The following is a 23,914-nucleotide window of genomic DNA, read 5'->3' on the forward strand; positions in this document are numbered from 1 at the left end:
TACAATTGTGCGTAGGAATGGAAAATATATGAATCTGCTGCAACTTGTTCTGGAAGTGACTGGAAGTACACAAGCAATTCATAATTTCATATGTTTATTTTGTACAGACATGACTGCTAAACTATTAATATTATCATATTGTATCACAATCATAAATAATACTTTTAACATTATGTTGATGCAATCAGCATGCATGATGTGAGCTGGGGTAATCAAGGGGTCATCAAATGACGAATATTTTCAACCGTTTGGTACAAATTTTCATATCTTGGCAAAACATATCAATGGTAGTTAGGTAGGTAGGTATCCGGTTTATCGTCTTCTTTTCCCCATCATCTGGGGGTTCGACGTGCTTGCATGCTGATGGGGGAGCTTGGTGGCCGCTCGCCAGGTGCCTCTGTCCTGTGGATTTACATCGTGTAGATTAAGGTGGTGGAGGTCCTCCTTGATGTTATCAATCCAATGATACATGTATTACAAACATGCAAAGGATTTCATCCAAAGGACAAATACAGTGCAATATTTCCAATATCTACTATTTCACAGCTTGAAACAAAGATACCATTAATCTTGTATGCAGCTGAATCTCAACAATAATACGTATGAGCTGACAAATAGTGCACTATGTACTTTAATATCTTCTTGTAGCAGCCATGTTTAAATTAAAGAAATCTAATCCAAGGGTAATGCCATCCCTTAAAGTAAAGGAACCATAATCTTGGATGTGCTTTCGCTCTATCTCCATGTTTCATTGATCACATTGAAGTAAATATGACATAAAAATCGTCCAGCAAATGGATATGTATGAGGCACAACAGATTTGAGGTACATGTATATGAAAGATTTGAGGTACTTAAAAGATTTGTGGTACTTAAAAGATTTCAGGTACATGTACTTAAAGATTTCAGGTAGGAAATGTTCAGTCATTGTAACATATAAACAGTTCCTATTAACACTTGACACAACTTATGGCACATTGGTGAAGTAATCCACAGACAATTCTTAAAGCTTTAGATTTTGACATTCTATCAAAGATTAAGTATCATGAAAGTCAAGTTTATCATGTGCAGCATGTCCACATCAGTCAACTTGCCAATGTGAGTGGCAAGTCTATAGATGTACCCTCCTGTGGTTCAAACAATGCCTTTCTCCACAGCAGGGTCCGGCTGCTGGGCTGGGTCCAGGCCCAACTGTCTCATCTGTACCGCAAACTCAAACAGGTAGTCATAACATTCACACCTGGGGAGGGTCATAACACACAAGTCATGATTGATGTTTACACATCATCATCATCATCATCATTTTTATGTGTGCTGTAAAGTTTGTGAGCAAAATCGTATTGTCTTTGTGCTTATTGTTTAAAAAAATACAAACTGCTTTGAAAGCAGCACAAGAAAATGTCTCTCCAGCTCACCTATGATGTAAAGATTATTAATTAATTCTGCTTCCATCATGCAATACTGCAGATGATAGAACTGATCACACATGGCTGCAGACCCATTACAGGGCTTGTGAAAAGTATTCAGCGGCTAGGTAGGAGAGTTAAAGATATATCTGTACTAACATGCTCTTTGCCTTCTCCCACGAGTCTCCCCACACGTACACGCCATGTCTCCGCACCAACACTGCACAGGATTCTGGGTACTCTTCCATGGCACGAGCCATACGCTCCTGTCATTGAAACAATGGGAAGACTGAGCTATTCATCTGAATATTGTTCAATATCATATAGTCACCACACTAGTCTATTGTAATCTTTGTATTCTGTATTTTTAATTGAGAAGTTCACTCCAGCAGTAGAACATGACGACAACATTGTCCTAAGAACATGTCAACAGAGAGCAGGTATCATTGGTATGTGGTTGATAACGACTGACATACATGTACATCGACTGTATCCAGAGTTCTGTTGAACTAACAGTCAATGGTCACTGCCAAGTAATGTTGCCACAGTCCCACACTGTTGGCTGACCTTGAGATCTTTCTCTTCCGGCGTGTTCTCCACTATGGGCACAACCAGCTCATCAAAGTATCTGAGGGTGAGGAATATGTTTATACTATAACATACATGTACAAATGTATACAAAGGTTAAACGGCATCAATACAAAGTCCCTTTTGAAACATTGCTTCTAACAAGCACTGTTACCCAACTAACAACACCTTCAGGTTACCATGAGCTGCATTTTTTCCCTTGACCTGAGGTCACACTGACCTGTAGTTCCCCCCTGACTTTGACCTTCTGATGCCCTTGATCATCTCTTGATGGGTAATTCGGAACTCCTTCCCAGGGTTCAACAGCGTTACCATGACAGCAGCCTTGGAGTGGGTGTGGATCACTGCTCCTGCACCTGTGATAATCATAATACAGCAAAATTGAAAATATTGCAAAAGTAAGACATATGCTTAACACCCTGAATCCCTATCAAATTAAGATTTTGTACCAATTAGATCTAAAGTTGCAGTACATGTACTAACTATTCTGTACTAGTAGGCTTACTATATATGGGGTAAATCTAGAGTACCTCTCATGGTGTAGGCATTCATAAACAGCGGGGTACACTGGCTCTTCTTCAGTTTCTTGCTTGGGGGAGGGCAGGAGATGTCCTCTTCCTCCATACTGCACACAAACAGGTCGTCAGGCTTAAGAGGAGGAAACAAAGTTGTAACTGATGTCCATCATATTTGAAAACAGATATAGGAAAGGGAAAAAATAAACACAAATGTCATCTTTTTTATACTACTAATCATAACCTGTATTGTTCACAATCTTTATCTAGAATCAGCAAAATGAGCATAGTTTATAAGCAGCATAGCTTTAAGAAATGAACACCTGACGCCAACGATGTTGTGCTCTTGGGAAAGGTTAACACTTTCCTCACGCTACCCAGACTCGGGTAAAAACGGGTATACTATGTGTGGGTTACGACACAAGCAATAGCTGCCTCTGTCCTAATCAAAAATCAACACAAAAATTGGAGAATAGAAGTAACCTGTATGCGCTCCTTCTGGACCCCTGAAGGTGCGATGTAGATTTCATCTCTGTAACATAAAGCAACGGCGAGATGAATGTGAGAATGCTATGAGCAAAACTGAGTTTTTGCCATCAGAAGTCAGATGTTCATCTGTCTGTGACCAGATTTGTACTTTTGCAATGCAATATCATAAGGAAAAGATATGAGCATACTCACCCCAGCTTGATGCTGATCCCCCCTCCTGTGCCAGTGACCCAGCCCAGGTCATAAAACTGTCGGAGTAGTGCAGGAATCAGGTGCCTGGGATGTTCTGGACCATACTCACTCCAGTTTTGGGGGTGGGCACTATGTTTTACAACCTGCTGTTGGGAACATGTATGATAAAGGTTAGTCCTAAAACCATAACATACGCACAGCTGCCATCATTCATGATTAACGTTAGGCCACAGCAAGTAATTTTATGGATGACATCAGCGCGCTCATTAATTTTCGCCTGATTTCGAAATAAAATCAAGAAACTTCATTGCCCTCCGACGGTGGTCAACATGCCAAAAATTGGCAAATATGTCGTAAACGTTGACAGACTAAGGTGTTTCATTGCATATGAATACCCAGTGTAGTTCCTGTCCATGATGGTATAATAACAAGCTGTTTTCTGCATTTGTTCTAGCAAGGACAGTATATAAATGATGGGGGGGGGGGGGGTTCTAGTTAATTGAGCTGTATACGCAAGGTGTTTCATCGCATATGAAAAGCCAGTGTAGTTGCTTCAGATGATGGTACAACAAGTTCCTTTCTGCATTTGTTGTAATTAGTCTATTGAGATGTATGCACATCTACAAGGACATGTTTACTGCTGAATCAAGGAGGTTTTATATTATACATGAATGAATACAGGACTATTAAAAGACCTGTTGGTCATGATATCATATTTCGTCGCCTCAATTCTTGTTTAACAAGAATTATGATCTCAAAATGTGAAAATATAGGAATATTGTTTTTTTTGGGGGGCCCGGCTTGTTTTTTTTTGCCCTATCTCATTCATTTTGGAGTCTGCGGAGGATGTCATCCATAAAATTTACTTGCTGTGGCCTTATCCAAATTAGCTAGGGATATCTTATTTGAAAAGACATGTTCAACAGACACAAACATCGACACACTTTAATAATATACAGATGACCACATTCATGTTTCACATTGAGAAGATTATTCAAGGCAAGTCCCTCACACATTTGGTAGTGGTCCACAAAATAGTGAATTATGATAATAATACCTTGTCCCTTGAGATGGTTCCTTGTGGTTGTGATGTTGCACCATTCATGGCTTCAGCTTGAAGATTCGTGGAAGCATGAAAAGCTAGATCTAACAGAAATCTTATGTCTACCACTCCTATCCGTGCAGAACATTAAGCACTAAATCAATTCCAAAAGAGCTGACCAACTCAACAGAAAGAAGCCAAAAATGTTTCCCACGCGTGTATTATCCCAATAGGCTCTGACCTTTGACACTCTGCAAATCTTCCTAGATCTAGTTCGGACTAGTCACGTGGTTCAAACTTTTCGTGTCAATAAACAACATTTACTGCGTTTACAAGTACTCTATATGGCAGCCAACGTTTCATAAACATATATTTTGTTTTATTAAGTATTCTTTTGAAGGATATTGGGGGGAATTGCTAGCTTTTGCCGTTGGAAGTTTTGCAGAAGCTGCGCGAGATTCCGCGAGAGTTGAGTTAAAGAGAAGGCCATCATGGCGTCCTCTGTCCTGTGGAGGACGTTAGGTCGGACCAAACTTCTGCCTTCTCACGCCTTAGGGCGTCCGACAGGCTGCACAGAATGGTACAGGAACTTCTGGAGGACCTCAGAAGTATTCGGTGGGTAGTTTTCATGTCTGGAGTCATTTGCTGCTTCTATAAAGGTTATTTTTCTTTGGAGGGGGAGGGGCAAGTTTTCGCATTTCTGTCCTTTCGCGTACATTCTTGCGTCATCCAAGAAGTTAAACATCAGTGTGTATAAGAAACATTAACCTTGATTCTTTTTTTGCCAAGGATTCACTGAGACCTCACAAATCTACGTTGCAGAAGTTATATAAAATGATACTTAATAGCTTTAAAACAGTTCATTTTTGTGTGTTGTTAACTTCTATAAAATCATTGAAAAAATTAGTTTTCACGATCTTATGAAAAGAGGAGAACATGAAAATGGTAGCATACTACACGGCGGTAAGTGTGTAGGTAGTTGTACAGTGCATTACTAGTAGATGTCCACTGTCTTCAGTTTAGATTTTACTATTATAAGTGAAATCCTTGGTGAATTACATTCACTCAGCTGTTCTATATATGATCTCTGCTCAGGTGTAGCTCCAATAAAGCTACACATGCCGGCCCTGTCCCCCACCATGGAGGAAGGTACCATCATCTCATGGCTGAAAAATGAAGGTTCGTCATCATTTGTCACATGATGATGTAGTATAATAGTTGAAAGTTGTTTCTTATTGTTTTAGCTGCGTAGAAATATATATCCCTAAGGTATCAATATTCTGAAGACTGAGCATAAGGCTTCTATTCATTTAGTAGACAAAGTATGTCAGAAATCAATATTTTAAGTACTAAAGTATATTTTATTTTCAGGAACTGTTTCTCTACTATACACCTGCTGTAAAATTCTGATATGGTCATGTTGTACAATGTTACATGTAACATGTTAAATGGATTTTCTTGTTTAAATTGCTTTACCTCTGACAAGACATTCTAGACTAGTGTTATCATGATCAGATGCTGTTAATAGATTGGCCTTGTTATGGTTTCATGATGGTTATACTTCATACTTTGTACAGGAGACCCAGTTGCAGCTGGTGATGCGCTGTGCGAGATTGAGACGGACAAAGCAACACTCACTATGGATGCTGATGATGATGGAGTCTTAGCAAAAATTATTGTAAGTTTCGTAAAAAATCTCTCAATGAAGTAATTTGTTAAGCCAAGGTTAGGTAGTTTTTCTTGTCATATTCTGCTGTAACTTCTTTCTATACTAAACCAGTAAAAGCTTACAGTTTAACAATTTTTGATGAAGGAATGAAAAATTCATGAAAAGGGATCACAGAACTAAACCGGACTATTGGGTCAGAGGTTGTTTTATAGAGAAAAACATGAAGTCCGATCTTTAAAAAAAGAAATTTATTTCTCTTCCCGAATTAGAAAAATATGTTCAGGCATGTCATAGTTAACAATCTAATGTCCCTTATAGATACCAGGGAACACGAAGAATGTTCGCATCAACGAACTGATAGCCCTGATGGTGCCTGAAGGAGAAGACCACACTCAGGTGGAGATGCCCACAGAGACAGGCACTCCCTCTGCCACAGCGGACACCCCCACTGATGTCCCTGCAGCTGTACCTGTGGCCACAAGCAACGCCTCATCATCAGAGTTCTCATCTGTGAGACATATGGCAGGGGGGAAAGGGTAAGGGTTTGGGAATTTTATAATTGGTGTTGTATCTGTATCTATATAGCCTTCGACATCACACACCAGCTTTGTGAGATTGAGACAAAGAGTATGACACATATACTGTAGTATCTAGACATATCTTCATGGGACAAGTGACTGTTTATGTTAGTTAATCTTGCTGCGCTGTGTCTCTTCTTTCAACCTTCTGACACTCTCAGTCATGATCAGGTTTTGAAGCCTCCACACCAACCCCCTGACATGTACATGTTTTCTGTCCCTCCAGACATGCTGACCTGTCCCCTGCAGTAAGGTACTTGGTAGATTCCAACAGTCTGGACCCTGCAGCTATTGTACCTACTGGGCCACATGGAAGACTACTCAAAGGGTGGGTGAACATCTTTCAAGTCAATGCAGAATTCTGTTTCTCCAAGAACTTTCCTATATGATAAAAGATAAAAAGTGTGTGGATGAACAAAACAAATGTTAATGAAATCTTTGAAGGCTTTAGATTAAAGGGAATCTACCAACCTGATGTGACCCATGCTATGGATTTCAACAATTTTCTTGTTACGTGGTTGTGGACAGCAGATTTTGTTTGTGATTGGGATGTAATTGGGAACACAAGTTCAACATGAGCCGTCGTCATCCTTCTGATGGCAAATCGACTATGGGAACACAACATTAATTTTCCTAGGCCTTATGGATGTTCCTGGGTTAAGAAACACTTGTTACCATCTATAAAAGATATTTATTGGCAAAGAGCAGCAATGATTTCATGTTTTATTCTCTAGAGATGTGCTGAAGTTCCTTGCTGGTGACCCCAGTGCCAGGACACAAGACCCAGCTGCTGCTACCGCCCCCTCTCCCCCCACCCCTGTAGCTGCTCCTGCCCCACCCCCTCCCCCAGTTACACACCCTGTAGTACCCCCTGCTGCAGCAGAAGAGGTAAGCACAAACAGGTGCATGGTGCATGGGGGGATTATGGGGGTAGGGTATTGTTGTATGATGAGGAAAAAATTTCACACAAAAGACATTGACAAAATCCATCTAATCTTTTGTTGCTCCTCCATAAGTATCAGCCTTTAAAAATTAGGGTCAAGGGCATTTATTGTATTGTACATGTACATGTATTTGGCTGCTGGCATGTTGCTTTCACAATGTAGTTTGTCTGATCTTAAGACCAAGGGATGTTTTCACAAGGTGCAATCTCCACGTCAGGTGTCTGCTTTATTTGAGTCATCAAACTTGTTTTCTGTAACAGGAAATGCTTTGTCTTTCAGGATGAGTATGTTGACATCCCACACACAAATATGAGGAGGACAATAGCAAAAAGACTCACACAATCAAAGGTAGCAACTGATATTCATATCTCTTAAAGCATAATATGACTTATCCTCACTTGTTCCAATGCATCTGTCGACTGTATCCAAATGTAACAACCTGTGCAAAGTTGATCTTGAGTACATGTATATGGTCTAGGTCTGTTTAGCTGTATGCATATGTTACAAGTTAAAAGAAATGCAGCAGACAATTAAGTGTGACATTTACTAGTCCCTCTGTACCTTAACTGTAGTGTTGTATGTTCCAGACTACAGTGCCACATGCCTACAGCAGTATAGACTGTGACATGGACTCAGTACTGAGACTTAGGAAACAACTACAAGGTAATTTTGAAAGTGAAAGAGGTTTTTTAGCTGACCTGTTATCATCCTGTTCATTTCCTGGTGATAATAAAGCATGGAGACATTTTATAGCAGATATGAATCATTAAATGTTTTTGTATGGGATACATTTACATAAAATCCACATTTGCTGTAAAGTTTTTAGTTGAGAGAGAGAGACAGAGAAAGCAATAACAGATTTGCTCGTGGACTCTAGGGAGTTAAGGAAAAAATAAAGTAATCCATTAGACTTGATGTGGCTTAAGCAAGTATAGAAGTCACTCATAGGCATTGATTTGACCAAACTCACATTAACTTGATATTAGTTCACATCAAAGAAGATCACATATATGAAACTTTTTACATGAATACAAGTATCATTCAACCTCCATTTCCCCTCCTGTTCCAAGGTTCTGGTGTTAAGGTTTCTGTAAATGATTTCATCATCAAGGCTGTCGGGAAGGCACTAAAGGTAAGGTTTTTTTGATACATTCTGAGTCCAAGTAAAATTAATGCTTTTGTAAAACAGAGGTAGAATCTTGTTTTGTGAATGATTTTAGTTGCTGGACAATCGTACATGGTACAATGTGTGGCAACCACTAGTATTAATCAACAATACTACAAGGCTAATCTATCCTACATTTGGAACTAGAAAATACCATAACAGTAAATGGGTTACATTATACATGTACATGTAGTTGTGCTTACATTAATGTTTCACAAGTTGCACATGTACAAATGTATCATCTTCCCTGTTTGCTGCTCACACAGTCTGTACCTGAGGTAAACGCTCAGTGGACGGGGGAGGCGGTACAGCTGCTCTCCAATGTGGACATATCAGTTGCCGTGGCAACAGACAAAGGCTTAATTACTCCCATAGTAACAGATGTACCATCCAGAGGACTACAGAACATCTCTGAAACTGTCAAGGTAATAAACAAGCACAGTACAATTTTCAAACACTACTCTTGTACCCTTAACTCATGTAGTCTCAATCAAGTGAAGAGCTATCAATGGTTGTGAAGACCTTTGCTTTGAGTTTGAGAAAAAGATGTGGAGATAGAAGAAAGATGTAGTTGTTCTGGGCTGAAAATGTATATTGCCTGACGTGTGTCCTATTTCTCAGGAGCTGGCAGGGAGAGCGCGGATAGGAAAACTCCAGCCTCAGGAGTATCAGGGAGGCACATTCAGGTGTGGACTTCTTACTGCCTTGTAATGAGAGTTGTTTTTAAAGTTCATATTAGGAATTGGTACATTGTTTAATCCAGATACTCACTGTTCCTCCTATTCAGTCTTGTGGAAGTAATGTGTTAGAGAGCTAGGAAGCAAGCTCATTCTGACACCAGAAATGATTTTTTTCTGGTTTGTACAATCAGTTTAGGCAACCACTTGGTGCAGGCACAAGCCACATTAAAATAACCCCGTCCATTTTTACATAGTTAACCCCATCCTGTCCTCAGCAACCACCTGTCCTCAGCAACCATTTTTCTCAGTCCCTCGAGTGGTTGCTGAATCCAGGTTTGCCTGTATAAGAACATGGCTAACAGTGTTTCTTTGCCTCTGCAGTGTTTCCAACCTGGGGATGTTTGGCATCAGTCAGTTCAGTGCCATCATCAACCCCCCACAGGCGTGCATCATGGCGATCGGCGGCTCGCGTATCCTGGTGGAACCCATGGAGGACGGACACAGAACGAAAACCGTCATGTTGGTGACACTATGTTCTGACTCCAGAGTAGTCGATGATGCACTGGCCTCCACGTTTCTGGAGAACTTTAAAGAAAACTTGGAGAATCCTTTCAAAGCAGCTTTGTTATGATCATATAGACCTGTAATACTAGTGCTATGATCAAATTTTTGTCAAGGTAACTACAGCACGTCTTGTAGAAACCAAGTTTTGGGCTCATGAAATAATCTTTCAAAAAGGTCATGTTGACATTTCTGATCTTTCATTTTCGGTCCCATTTTAATTGAAAACTGTTTGTTGTAAGAAACTTCGATGCTAAATGTATGTACTAAACCAAAATGTTTTATGTCTATGAAATATTGATTTTGTTTGTTCCACATTATTGTCACAAATGAGTATTAAATTATGAATGTTGCAATTAAAACCACTAGCAGGAAAGTTGTGCTTTATCTATTAAAAAAACTGTGTTGTCAGTGTTTACTTCCAAAGTGTTATTGCATGGAAAAACTAACCAGAGATTCTGGGGGTTTTCTAGGGGTGTTCGGGAGGCGATCCAAATCCGCAGACAACGCAGTACTTTAAACAGGGACAGGGGGCGTCACTATCTCAAGCCTGTATATGACTGTCTCCTGTCACGTGATAATCAACATCAAGTCACGTGACTGGGAGAAAAATCTGGGGAACAGATGACACAGGTGACAGGTGGCGTCCGTGTGGCGCAGTGGTAGATCACTCCGCTGTCAAACAATGGTTCGTATCCTGGTGTGCCCAGAGACATGTCCGGACTTGCACCCCGACATTGTGCCTTTGGGAAAGGCACTTAACAGGACTTTCCTCACTTCACTCAGGTGTAAATGAGTACCTAGCTCATCTAGGGTTAGGAACGTCCCTCGGATAGGACGTTAAATGGAGGTCCCGTGTTTGGGGAGAGCCACACCCCACGCACGTTAAAGAACCCACCACACCTTTCGAAAAAGAGTAGGGGCATGCCCCGGTGTGCGATGGTCCAAACCTTACAGTCCGGTCTGGGATGACATCTTGAAAAGGTGATAGTTCACCTGTTATGTCAATCCTTCCACAAATGTGGTAAATCGAAATAAATAAACACATTGGAAGAAATAAGGTACATGTGTAACAGTATAGTCCCATGGTTTTATTGAACTTTGTTTGGAAAACTGACATTGCAAGGTGACCTTGCTAGCGTTAGGCATTATATGCTCGTAGGCAGTGCAAGCTTACAACACACCTCACATGAATCCAGCATCATTATCCAACTATGTCCCACTTGAAAGCTTTAAAGATAAATTTAAGTTACAAAATGGAAGTACTGCTCATGGTTGTTAACAGTCAGATGCTCATCCTACGTTTGGATAACCTATGACTCTCTTCCCTTCAAATATCCAACAATTGTTTTAAACATTAGCTAATTGTTGCTTGTTGGCCTTACTTGTTCTAGGCCAAACTTTGTACTGGCTGACATCGTCCTATTCAACGAAAGCTGGAAGATTTAAAAGAACAATGAGTTAAATGATATGGTGCTTAAATGAAGTGCCTTACAATTCTTCTGGTTTGTGAACGCAAAGCTTTACAAACATACTATCATACAGACATGTGAATTACTTAAATAAACCCATCAAGTGTACAATAGAAAAGGCTGCATGGTCCAATAGTGGCCTTTAATTATTCCAGAAGTGAAATGACATACACTCTAATATTGGAACACTGTTGGTCTAGACTGTAATAACCAGTACAATTTATAATGACATAAAATAACCGAGCTGTTACCACATTCTACAGGAATTGTGTTGGTTTTTAGGAGGAAACCTAGTAACAATCTTTAACCACTACAGGACTAGAAAATAAAACATTTTTTAGATAATAACTGTTTGCTAACGTGACTATCACCCCAAAGCATATTCCATTGGTGGCCTTACATGTACGTGTAATAACTATCATGTATAATACATTCAGTACATCTCAGAGTTGCACTTTTGAGCGCATCACAAAAAAGACAATAAACTCTCAAGCATAGGGAAGACGAAATATAAAAGACTAACTAAGATACACTCTCAAAATACCTCAACCCAAGCACTTTCCCACATAAAAGATTTCTACATCAAGTGCAAATCTAGGCAAACATTAGAATAACAAGCTTGTTGGGACATTCAAATTTAGTTTCCTCCACTTGTCTACATTCCCACACCTGAACATGCACAAAGATAAATCCACTGCATAAAGATCACATGAGTTTCTCTAAATTAGTCTTTTTCCCTCTGGCCAAACCTTTGACATCAGTAAATGCATCAGTGCCAACAGTGCTGCAGAATCACCATTGTACAACAATTTGCTACATTATAAGAACAAGCAATGTTTTCTGGGAGACACCGATCAGATTTTAGAAAATCTCTTTTTGTCAACCTCATCTTAAGTAAAATAATAGATACATTTTTTTTTCAATTTTCTTTCTGATTTTCTAAGAATTGTAAACTTGTTGGAAATTTGAACTAGGATATACTTTCAACTTCAGCAAAAGTCATGCACAGCAATTTTCTAACAATTGTCCCCTTTTCATTCACGCAAGTCAGCTTCAAAATACTACAATAGTGCAGTTAAATTCACTTCTGTACACTTTTACACAGTCTTCCCTTGCATTGATATAAAATCATGATAAAAATAACTTTTTGTATTATACAAAATAATGTTAGTGAGACTGTTGATGTTAACATTGTTCCACATATAGACCCTTAAACCCAACAGTTATCCTCTTCCCAACACCAAGCCTAAATATCTGCAACTTGAAACAAACCTACACATTCCTCATTTCTACAAAAATAATACACTTACTGCACCATTTGCAACACTGGTATGGGGTCACACCTGACCGCCTATTTACTAGAATGCTTCAAATCTAATACCTGGTATAAGTCAGCAAAGTCTACATATTCTTACATTTTGGTTAATCAGAAAAGGCTCTAAATTAAGGATCTGCTTATTCACATGTGTACCATCACCAATGCAAGTTGGCCATGTTTTCCACTTTCCAATATCACTGCATAATCTCACCACAAAAAAGCACAGGCAGTTGTCTCTTTCCATAATCTCTCTAAATTAACAAACCATCTACGAGCAGTCTGTGTATCAATGTTTCACATGAAACTCGAAAAACGGATCGTGTACTGTTGTTACCACTTGTTAAAAGTAATAAAATTCAACAAAATTGTTGGACTCCATGTCTAATAACCTTTTATCATTTACTTTGATACCCCCAATCTGACATAATATCAACACTTTTTTCCAAAAATGTAGAAACAACATCTACTGATGTTTTCTTTAAACAAGGACTACAACAAACTTCTCAGAATGTTCTGAAGAATCTGGCAACCTTTGACCTCAGGAAGTTGATAAGGGATTGTGGGAACATGGCCCTTGCTTGGGAAGCTGTATATTTGAAATAATTCACAGGTTCTGCAATCACATCTAACAGTGCCTTCACCAGCTTTTTGTCCTGTGATAACAGAAGAAGGCATAAGTTAAAGCATTAGGGAGATAAGCAGAAGGTTTTCAATTTTTAAACACACCAACTAACCAACCAACCAACCAACAAACAAAAATTGCAAGGGGGGATACTTCACATGACCAATTTTATTGACAACAGGCAGTGTAATGAAAAGAAGAGTAAATGGCAAAAGTCTTTGTTTAATGTTTGATTAATCATACATTGTACACACAATTTGTTCAATCTGACTGAATATGAAAAAGAAAACGAGCAAATGTCTGCAAATAGGTTTTAAGAAAGCTTGTTTCTTGTTGAGGGTGACTTCAAAAATTTTGTCATGTTTTAAAAAAGGTACTTTGAGAACGAACAAAAGCTGTGATTAGGTTGCTTATGGGTCTGTCCTTGGTGCTGAAACCACAATCATTCCAAGTCTTACACTCATGTGTGGCTTTGTCAACACTGAAACAGACATATCATGACACACAAGTTCCAATAGATCCCAAAAATGTCTTCAAAAATGTATCAGGACAACAAATAAATAGTGAAGTCAATAACAAATTTTTGACATTTGACAGAGATTATGTCAAGCAATCTATCTTGGTATCTAATGTTAGGGCTAGCCTATAGGAGAGGTTACCAAACACAATGTTTTGATGCTGGCAAATTGCACTACAGATCTTTTACCTTGATGACAAGTGAACTTTACCAAATACATGTAGACGAAGATTGAGTTAAACAGAGAGACAATGTGATGCATGCATGATCAGGAAACTGGTGAGAACTTGGTGGATGGTTGTGAGGACATATGGAGGGACCAGCCAAGGTGTCAAACCTAGAAGTCTTCCTTTTTTGAACTGACATAATTCTTTTTTTTAAAAACCTTTTTTCAAAGTGACTAAAACTTTGCATACTGGTGACAAAGAGATGGTTTGAAATAGAATAGAGATGACTCACGGCTGGTTCCTTTACAGGAAATGTTGGAATTATTGTGAAATGGACAAGAATATACTTTTAATGACAATGAAAATGGGTGACTTACTGGGTGCATGTATAAAATGAGGGGATGCTACTTTTGGCAAGACAGCTGCTTAAAGCAAACGATGGCATTACAATTTAGTTTAAGTGACAGCGCTGTGAAATGGAAGGTAATGAAATGAGACTAAAAAAAGCAAAAGGAAGACTAACTGTGTAACCCACGTTTTAAAATGGTCTGAAGAATCTGGTGACTTTAGATCGCAGCAACTTTATAAAAGAGCGTGGGAACATGGCCGTGGACTCTGCTGAGCTGTACTTGAAGTAATTCCGGGGCTGCGCTATCACTTCAAACAAGGCCTGCACCAGTTTCTTATCCTGCATCGGCAGACACACTACAGTTAGTCCACAGCAAACGACTGTTAGAGGTATACTACATAACACTGGGCTCAATAAAGGGCAGTAGGAGTCTTTCTCAGCTCTGACAAATTTTCTATCCACTTGTAACTTGGTAAAAGCCTCGGCCAGTGACATTAGACAATACACCTCAAATAACAGGGACTGTAGACTGAGAAAGAGCTCCATTTTGTAACAAATGAATTATGTTATATAGGGACTGCTGTGATACTTAACTATTCACAAGGTGGGTCAGATGTAACATACATGTAGTATACCTCTGATGTTGCTATCACAAAGAGAGCCATACTGTTAACAAAACTAGGGACCTAAGTCTTGGATTAATTTAAAACTGTATAATAATTCAGACATGATAGACTGATATATAAAAAGAAAGCATGCCTTCATCCTACTGACTACTAAACATGTTTTCCTTTTTGCACTATTTCAATATCTTAGAGTCAGGTCAAAAACACTGCAAATGGTCAAAGTGTCCAAATAGATTAGTTGAGACAAAACTGTTAGAGGACAGAGACTACATGTAATGTGCTATTACTTCTTATTTTTCACTTCATGTTGCCCACTAGGCGTTCTACATCTAGTGTTGTCCAACTTCTTTTCAAAACAAATTTTGTGAAATGAACTCAATGTAAAAAGGAGTGCGACATGTAGACACAACAACAAAACATGTATTGTATAAACTCCAGAGGATAAGAGTATCATGTATATCCAATAAGTAAAAGCACCTACTTTAAGTATCTCTTGGTGATGGTCGGATGCATACAGCCTGCCATCTCGCACTATGTCCTCAATCAAGTCTTGATAATTTTCTGAAGGAAGTAACAAAAGTGTAGAAAAGTATTGAAATGCAATACTACATGTACATATGTGACTACATGCATACTTTCTTGATTGATCATCCATCTAAACACAGCATTTGAGCATGGCCATTTCATCAGCAACTCTTCAGACTATCTGTCATGCTTTCCTCAAATTCACTATTGCCTGTTACAAGTGCATAATTTGAAAAAATATAAGCTGAATATTTAGCTTACCGTCATAGGTAACGTAGGGCACTTGGAAGCCCTTCTGGCTGTTGGCTCCGTTGGACTTGAACTGAATCCACAGCTTACGTGACCGTGACGTGAAGGCGATCGGCCGGTCGTATGTCTGACAGGTTTCGTAGGTGGTGACAGAATATGGTGATGCTGAAATAGGAGCAAAGACTCAATTATGGCCAGGAGTCATAATTATATAATGTCTTTTTTTCCCTTAGTAATCCTTATAAAGACACCATGGCCACAGCAAAGAGCCAACTGGCTGTGTAGTACACTGTTCTATGACTATGTCTTCAGTGATGTTAGAAGGGATAGTGTAGATAAGGCTCCCTTAAATTTGACCTAGTGTCTACAGGAGTCATGATGAGGTGACATGTCAAAGTAGTGGGAAATTCATCTTAAAAGATATTGGCGGATGCAAACCCCTTTTCTGTTGTAACTAACATCCTTTCCCCTATTGAAATTCTCTCATCCTTTTATGCTGTAACTAACCTAACATCTTGTTCCTTTTGAGATGCTCCACCCTTTTAATGTGGTAACTAAAATCTTGTCCCCTATAGAGATGCTCCACCATATATAACTAGCCTGGATCCTATCGTGAACACTAAAACTGGCAGAGTGGAGGTAAAACAGAGCAGGTAGAGCATTTACAGTCTAATGTAGAACTTTCCTTCCCTCACCTCCTTTCCTCATGACCAGCACGTCCCCACAGTCATCCTTGGCAGGCAGGTAGATCTCCGGCACCACCACCAGGATCCGCCGGCCCTTGGGCGGGACGATGTGCCAGGTACACTCCACGTTGGACGGGTAGTTCCCAGGGTAGTTAGGGGACTGGATGTACCCCATGAAGTCTCCTATCTCACCACCACAGGTCCTGTCTGTGAACAGAAATTATGTCGTCAATCCAAGCCATGTGTTTAATGTGAATGTTTCCTGGCAAATCATTATAGTTGTAGCAAGGGCACCATTCATGTAGAGTCCTAAAACAAAACATGCTCATATGCTATGTTTACTTTAAATGTATAACAATTTTTGCCTTTTTTTTTTTGCGTTCAGTAGTTTTTGTGTAAAGCCCTCCCATCCCCAAGGCAAGACTTAATAGCTAGCACAAATCATTGTACATCAAAGTGACTTAGATGTCTGACTGACCTTTGCACTCATTTTCATTAGTGGAACCATCAAAGTCTGTTGTGGTGTTGCCTGGACAGCGCACACAGAAGTTCTGTCCAGCCCTGGGCTGGTAGAAGCCGTGAGGACAGCGATGACATTGCCCACCCTGGACATTGTAGTACTGGCCTGCTGAACAGGATTCTGGGAGAAGAGGGCCGGGATTGATAATTGCTGTCTATCATATAATATATAACGTTAAATGTTTCATTCATGATACCATACATAGTTTTCAGCTGATTAGAATTCAGCACAAGACATTGTGTGTGTGTTTGACAAACTTATAAATATGTCTTCCAAAGTCAGAAACAAGCCTTAAGAATATGTTTATTGAGCTGTATATTTCTTTTTATCTATCAATCAATATCGTAACTGACAAAATCTTTTTGTTCCTATCTGACAACTATAGCAGGAGGAAAATACCTCCATAGTACAATAAAACTGCAGGAGAACATTATGCGAAAGCCAAAGAAGTCACAAAAGTCATTGGAAAAACATCTGAGGAATTGAAAAATATTCCAGAAAGTTGTCCCTGCACTCACCACGAACGATGCAGTGCTCAAAGCTGGTTGCCCCGTCGCTGATGGTGCCGACCCCTCCCCCACAGGAGAAGCAGGAGGTCCGGCCGGGGTCTGGCTGGAAGGTGCCCAGCTCACAGGGAATACACGGCACAAAACCGTCCCAGCTGAAGTGGCCCGGGGAGCACTGGCCTAGGATGGTGTGATATAGAACTGTTTCAGTCAAAATCACATGGTCCATAAGAGGTAGGTTCAAATCATATAATGTATATCATGAGATTGACAGGGTCCTGAATCAGTGAGAATTGATATTGTTCTCAACAACATCAGCTGCAGATACATGTTATATGAAGATACCAAATCCTTTTAAAAACAGTCTTTGTCATACCTTAGCATAAACATGACATTGTATAATGTTCACCAGATTTTGAAAAAAGACTTTACATTGGAACACACTTGACCCATTCTCGTCAGGTAACACATACACAATACTGTGAAAGAACATTCTCCAAATGGTCTTGACCATAGAAGTTGACACTAACTAACATCTGACCATAGTAAAAGGAACTGTGATACCTCCACATTCCGTGACATTTCTTGCTCCCACAATGCCAGTTGCAGAGCGGCTTCCCTCGCTGGGGCAGGGCTGGCACGTTAGCTGCCCCTCCTCATCTTGGTAGGTGCCAGACGGGCACTTTTCGCAGCGGCCACTCTCCATGTTAAAGTAGGAGCCGACACTGCAGCTGACTAATACAAGGCAGTTACGAGTTACAAAATGAACTCTGAAGGAATTTCAAGTCAAGTGATTTAATCAACAACTCACTGATCATACATGTAGGACAACTTGTTATGGACAAGCACAACAGTTATTTTAAGGACACAAGACTTAAATTTTGCTGCTTGCATCTATCAATAAGCATTTTGCAAAGTTAGCCTACATATTGAAACCACCATGTGTTTACTTACTGCACTTGTCTCCCACCATGATCTGCCCCAGGGTACAAATAGACTCCACTCCTCGGTCAGCCTTCAATGACCTTCTCATCACCTCGTAGTCTGTCCCTGCAAACCTGAGGCACACAGGGATTCAATGATCAGTAAAGCCCCTCTCACACATACTGCCAGCCATAGCCTTTTGACCTTTCTCAGACCATGGTTGAGAGTTGGTCGTGAACAAGGTCATCTGTGATTAGTTGTTGGTTGATAAGGTTGCCTACTAAGTCTTTAAAAGTTCTCTGCCCCAGCTGACTATAAATTTTGAAAAATCAAAATGGGGAAAGTCGTATTCTGCTTGGATGCAATCAGAGGAGCAAATTGGAGCTAGAATAGGATGGATTCCAGGCTACTCCCAACCCATCACCAACTTAGCCAGAAGCAAAGTTGTGGGAAGGTTCTGAATGTGTGACTATCATGACTTGAAAAATCCATTTATACGATGTTCTGGAAAAATAATCCTATCTAACAGCTTTTTTTTTTTCACAAATTGCCTTACCTGACAAAGAACTGTTCCCTATTGATGGATTTCCTTAAGGTGTTGACTGTTCTTCTAAGCTTCTTTTCTGTTCTTCTACGGACACAGTTCACATCACATTTATCTGTGGAGAGACATGAGGTGGAAATGTTGAATCAGCTGGTCATAAGCTCTGAAGAAAGTGATCACACATTGTCAAATAGAATAAAGTAGATATTTACTGTGTATTCAGGGCTCAAATTCATTTTTGCAGTTGTAAAAAGTTAGGTGCACAGCTCCGATGTTGGGTGCACAAAAGTGCCCGTGCACCCAGTATTTTGAGCCCAGACTTTATAACTGTATAACTACTAAATACATACTGGAATAGTTGGAGCACCTTCCTACGTTTTGGTAAAGTATAATCACAAAGATTTACCCGTAGGTTCCTCTGGGTTCATCTGCAGTTCAAACTCGGCCACGATGACCGACCCAGACTGACCCTCCACTTCGCGGCGCCGGCCCTTCCGTCGCCGGCCGCGGCGTTTTTTGGCACGTTTGGTGCGTGTGGGCCGGTTGCCACACCGAAGGTTGACATAGTTTACCTGACATAGCTCTGTACAAGGGTACCTTCTTTGCTCTGCCATGTGAGAGAGGGACACTGTTAGAGAGAAGGACTGAAATCAGAGGTACATCTGAACCTGAGACACATTTCATGGGAAGAAGGACCAAAGGGACGATTGAATCCAAATTTTAGTATTCTCCATTATTAAATTCAAAGGTCAATTCAAATTTTTCGATTGAAATTAAATTAAATTCATATCTTAAAAAAGAAGACTTTCTAAGTTCAATGAAGTATTTAATCAAACATGAAGACGATAAATTGTACCATACAGTTTGGAATTTTTTCTTGGTGCAGACATCAATAAGAGCTAATCATACTTTTAGAGAATATCTACACTGTCAGCTAAATCATTATGGCATAGGCAATGAAATAATAATCTGTGGAAAGGATATCCATTTCCACTAAAAATATCAAAAGGTTAAACGTAAAGACAATCTAATAGTATGTACTTTGGTCTGGGATACATGTCAAAAAGTCAGTTTTTTTGTTTGTTTTTGGTCCTAATTCTCATCAAATGTTGCATCAGGCTGCATTTAGGAAAGATAGTAAAGAAACATGATATGCATACAATATAGAGGGAAAGGCAAAAACAATGAGATATCAACCTTGACATAGTCATCTTAACTCAAGCTAATAGTACAGAAAATGCAACTAACATTATAACATTTTAATTGAATAGCATGGGCTTGAATCTGAGCACCTTTGACAGACAAGGCATAGCTTCCAGCCTTTAATTTACTCATGCATGTGATTGAGATACATGCGCAAAGGTAAGTGGCTTTTATTGGGAGATAGACATTTTTTTCGACTCAGCTTGTCCCTCAGACGTCTAAATTTAAATCATTGTAAAATATTCCAAAATGATCTCAGATGCCAGTTTATAGTAGGGGGTAGTTTGGCTACCCATGCAAAAAAGACTGTTAAATTAAATAAATGTACATGTAGTTCTAAAAGAAAATCATCTTCAAGCCCAGCTAAGTCACAAAACCAATAACATCAACAAATTGAATGTATTTCAATCCCTAGAAGATAAATGCTGACATGACACAAAAACAAAGTCACAAGTGATGGAAAATGATGATGATGGACAATGAAGGTACATGCATCAGTGTGGTTTCCCAGATAGATGAAGGACATTTGCATGAAATGATCATGTAAACATGTATTGTTACTCATGAATACACAGACTAGTCAAAGGGCAGCCAAAAATGCTAGACTTTGGTAAGGAGAGATTTGATTATCATTATCCTAGAAATGTAGCTTCAAAGCTATGCACACCTGGGCAAAGGAGTGATTGCTAGAATTTATAATGGATAGCTGCCCCCCATATTTCTAGGTAATTGAAACATCCAACATGTTCTAGTATTCTGTGAATTTAGCAACATCTAAATCTAATACATTACATATAAGTCTTCTCTTAATTAACAAACCCATTACAGCATATAGACACTATAGCGCAGGAACTAAAAAGCTTAATATAGTTCAAAATGCTAGAGCTTAGCAAGTGCAATTGTTGCATGCAGATCGAAGCAAGGACACTTGAATGACTTTAGAAACTAATTTACATGCAGCCATGTAGGTGCAAAGCTTGCATAACATAGGCAACTGTAGGGCAATATGGAGCATAAAAGCATGTGTAAAAAGTGCAAAGGCAAAAGAGAGCAGTTTACAGAGCATTTCGTGCATACGAAAAGTGATCTGGAAGCGATGGCACACTAGCACTGTGCTTTTTAACCCTGTCATATCTACAAAGCAATATAATGCCACCCAAGAAACAATCTTCTCACAATCACACCTTCTAAGCATCTGTAGTATACATGTAATCATGTACCAAACCTATTCCTGCTGATAGTCATCGAGGTAATAACTGGCTAATCAGTTGTATTTTTCAAGTGGAGGAAAAATAAAACTCAAGGTCCTAAGGTAAAACTATGATTATAATGAAAATACTAAATACATCAGCTGGTAACTTGGTATTGCTAAAACCTCTTTTGAGATCTTGGATGAGAAGTTTGATATGTCTGTGGTGCTGAATACCATGCTGTTGCATTCAACTGATAACAGTAAGTCTGATTCTCAAGTTTCCTACAACACAACTACAGCAGAACTGAAATGCAGGTGTATTATATGAAATAAGCAGTAACATATTATAATAATATTTATCAACTATATCCTCCCTCCTCCTATCTACCCTGGCTCAAAAGCACAGTGCATGGTGGGCAAAAGACAGTGCAGTTGTGGGATCTGTGCTGGAAGGACATGCGGTTAGCTACAATGTGCACACAGGCACTACTGTGTACATACTTAATATGGCTGTTACATCAAGTGTATTGTTTGGTGAAGAAATGTAGCAATCAAATTGATATAATCACAATAATGTAACAGTTGTTCACATCATTGGTTAGATGGAGGACAGCATTATAACAGCCATACCAAATATGGACAGGTCAGGCTACATCTTGTCTAAGACAGCCACATTAATTTTTTCTCTATCATTAATCCTAATCATGTAACCTAGAGTTAGATTTTCATGGTTTAGATTTATAACTTGTAACTGATGTGTTTAGCTGTGAAACACAAAACACATGGATTTCCTAGACACAACACAGAAACTGCAACACAAATGTCACACTGACTGACACAAATTCTGCATAAACCACAAGTTTGTTTGGTATGAGGCTCAACACACCAACAACACTATCTGTAACCATTGACAACTTTTATAGGGAATTTTGTTCCTTCATATCATTCTCAAGTGAGCACAACATATGCTTTTTCTAAATTATTGTAGACCTGGTAGCTGTTACAAAACTCATCAACGGTTTTGGTTTAAAAGTAAAAATGCTACAAGGAGATCCACTAAGAATTTGCAGTTGTGCATTTTGTCAGAAGAATGAGACCATCAGCATTACCTGATACTTATTGGTATGTTGAGCCGTATTCAAGAGAAATAAATGGGAAAAGTTGGTACCTATCTCTGAGTAGGACAAACCAGTTAGAGAGGACAACTCATGAGCTGCAGAGGAAAAGAGGAGAGAAAGGAAACGAGATTATCAGAGATCATTAAGTTAAGGCAGTCTTTCCAGTGTTTCCTCTGATGTTCTGAGGGTCTTGTTCATTTATTGATCATAACCCTTGTAGATCTAGAGATTTGAGGGCAATGCTTTTATCTAAGTTTGTATATCAAAAATTTTACATTTTGCTTTGACTTTGACCAGAAAGTTAGCCTGTAACAGCTGGCAAATCAGAAAAAAATAAAATAGAATTGGTCATCAATTTGAGTTGATATACAGGACATTGGATTTTTGGTAACAACAATTCTGGCTAACAAGTTGAAAAAAAAAAGTTCAATAGCTCACCTTCCATACCAACCCACCAAACACATGAATGGTGATATCTATATAGCAGCATATTTAATCCAGTTCCAAAGCAAATTTGGCTCTGAAGTAGGACACTTTGGCTCTGAAGTAGGACAATTTGGCTCGGAAGTAGGACAATTTGGCTCGGAAGGACATGTGGGACAATTTGGCTCGGAAGTAGGACTATCAGAAGAAACACTGGAGATCATGACAAGTATCACCCGAGAATATTACAGACACAGACTGAGGCCAAGCTACTGTACAACATGCCTTCCACCCACAGTAGAGTCCTGGTCACGTCAGAATGGTGCTCAGGGGGTCAGAATGCTTCATATAACATTTCCAAAGATACCTTTTTGCTGTCAATCTAACATTACAAGCAATGTACATCGATATCATGTTGCCCATTTGAAATGCCTTACAAAAGACATCCTAAGCAAAGGAGGGAAAAGAAAAGTACAGATTTAAAAGTATAGTTTGTTCCATTCCTTTACTGCAATACATGTGCACAAAGGAATGGTAAATGTAAAACAATTTGTTTCATTTTTGCTTGAAAACATTTCAAGACAAGAGAGAAGAAATATCAAAATAAGTGTTGCTAAAGATTCCTCTAACACATGCATTGACTAAGCTCCAGCTCAAAGTGTAAAATAGCTTCAAACTTCTGAAATTTAGATACATGTACAGTCAAACCTGTATTAGCGGTCACCTTTGCATAGCGGCCACCTGCCCATAGTGGTCACTTTTTGTCGGTCCCTTGGATTTTTCCCATTGACATAAGCATTAAGAATTAGGCTATAGCGGTCACCTGTCCAACGAGGTCGCGGCCACACGATTTTCGGTCCCGCGGGTCTGGAAACACTGCCGATAACGGTCACGGCGCATGGTCGCCGCAAGATTCGGGAACCTTCTTTCAAATCTTGGCAGAAAAAAATGTCATTATAGCTGCAGTGTTACCCATGAAAATGTTGTGCATGGTTTTATTTTGCTCCTGGTGTTGGTTTTGAATTTCCAGAACCGCTAAAACGCCAGAAATTTGCAGACAACTTGACAGAGCCTCTTGCAGGCGGTCCTAGCGGGACGCTTTGTTTACTTGGGTTACTTCACTAG

At 39.4% G+C, this 23,914-nt stretch overlaps 3 protein-coding genes across 17 annotated transcripts in view; 1 reads left to right on the forward strand and 2 right to left on the reverse strand.

Moving 5' to 3' along the window:
* Positions 1–77: 77 nt before the first annotated feature.
* On the reverse strand, positions 78–4,495 carry LOC136430244 (methylthioribulose-1-phosphate dehydratase-like). Of its 3 annotated transcripts, none has more exons than XM_066420685.1 (8): positions 4,247–4,494; positions 3,190–3,332; positions 2,992–3,040; positions 2,524–2,641; positions 2,214–2,349; positions 1,973–2,033; positions 1,565–1,671; positions 78–1,239 (listed from the first exon to the last, which is right to left on the reverse strand). In XM_066420685.1, exons 1-8 carry the CDS (start codon positions 4,292–4,294, stop codon positions 1,134–1,136), a joined length of 768 nt encoding a protein of 255 aa, XP_066276782.1. In that variant the 5' UTR covers positions 4,295–4,494; the 3' UTR covers positions 78–1,133. The 3 variants fall into 3 exon arrangements, with proteins under 3 accessions (XP_066276782.1, XP_066276781.1, XP_066276783.1); XM_066420684.1 differs by having other exon boundaries at positions 3,190–3,335; positions 4,247–4,492; XM_066420686.1 differs by lacking the exon at positions 1,973–2,033 and having other exon boundaries at positions 3,190–3,335; positions 4,247–4,495.
* Positions 4,496–4,683: 188 nt separating this feature from the next.
* On the forward strand, positions 4,684–11,611 carry LOC136430241 (pyruvate dehydrogenase protein X component-like). Its single transcript, XM_066420679.1, has 12 exons — positions 4,684–4,846; positions 5,327–5,410; positions 5,809–5,909; positions 6,219–6,436; positions 6,705–6,806; positions 7,213–7,366; positions 7,702–7,770; positions 8,010–8,085; positions 8,493–8,554; positions 8,854–9,012; positions 9,209–9,273; positions 9,649–11,611. The coding sequence occupies exons 1-12, from the start codon at positions 4,723–4,725 to the stop codon at positions 9,896–9,898; spliced, it is 1,464 nt and encodes a 487-aa protein (XP_066276776.1). The 5' UTR covers positions 4,684–4,722; the 3' UTR covers positions 9,899–11,611.
* LOC136430239 (signal peptide, CUB and EGF-like domain-containing protein 1) overlaps positions 10,899–23,914 on the reverse strand; it is a 58,826-nt gene continuing 45,810 nt past the window's right edge. For 7 of the 13 annotated variants that reach the window (XM_066420667.1, XM_066420668.1, XM_066420662.1 and 4 more), the window contains 12 exons: positions 22,417–22,461; positions 19,260–19,481; positions 18,866–18,968; positions 18,340–18,443; positions 17,950–18,120; positions 17,398–17,586; positions 16,838–16,999; positions 16,369–16,566; positions 15,686–15,838; positions 15,381–15,460; positions 14,460–14,612; positions 13,158–13,271 (listed from right to left, as the gene is read on the reverse strand). In XM_066420667.1, the coding sequence (XP_066276764.1) occupies positions 14,463–14,612; positions 15,381–15,460; positions 15,686–15,838; positions 16,369–16,566; positions 16,838–16,999; positions 17,398–17,586; positions 17,950–18,120; positions 18,340–18,443; positions 18,866–18,968; positions 19,260–19,481; positions 22,417–22,461 (1,577 nt within the window). In that variant the 3' untranslated portion in view covers positions 13,158–13,271; positions 14,460–14,462. Of the gene's footprint in view, positions 13,272–14,458; positions 14,613–15,380; positions 15,461–15,685; positions 15,839–16,368; positions 16,567–16,837; positions 17,000–17,397; positions 17,587–17,949; positions 18,121–18,339; positions 18,444–18,865; positions 18,969–19,259; positions 19,482–22,416; positions 22,462–23,914 lie in introns of those variants that run through there. The other 6 variants (XM_066420670.1, XM_066420676.1, XM_066420669.1 and 3 more) reach the window with 5 other exon arrangements.

Source organism: Branchiostoma lanceolatum, chromosome 3, assembly GCF_035083965.1.
Source record: "Branchiostoma lanceolatum isolate klBraLanc5 chromosome 3, klBraLanc5.hap2, whole genome shotgun sequence".
NCBI lineage: Eukaryota > Metazoa > Chordata > Leptocardii > Amphioxiformes > Branchiostomatidae > Branchiostoma > Branchiostoma lanceolatum.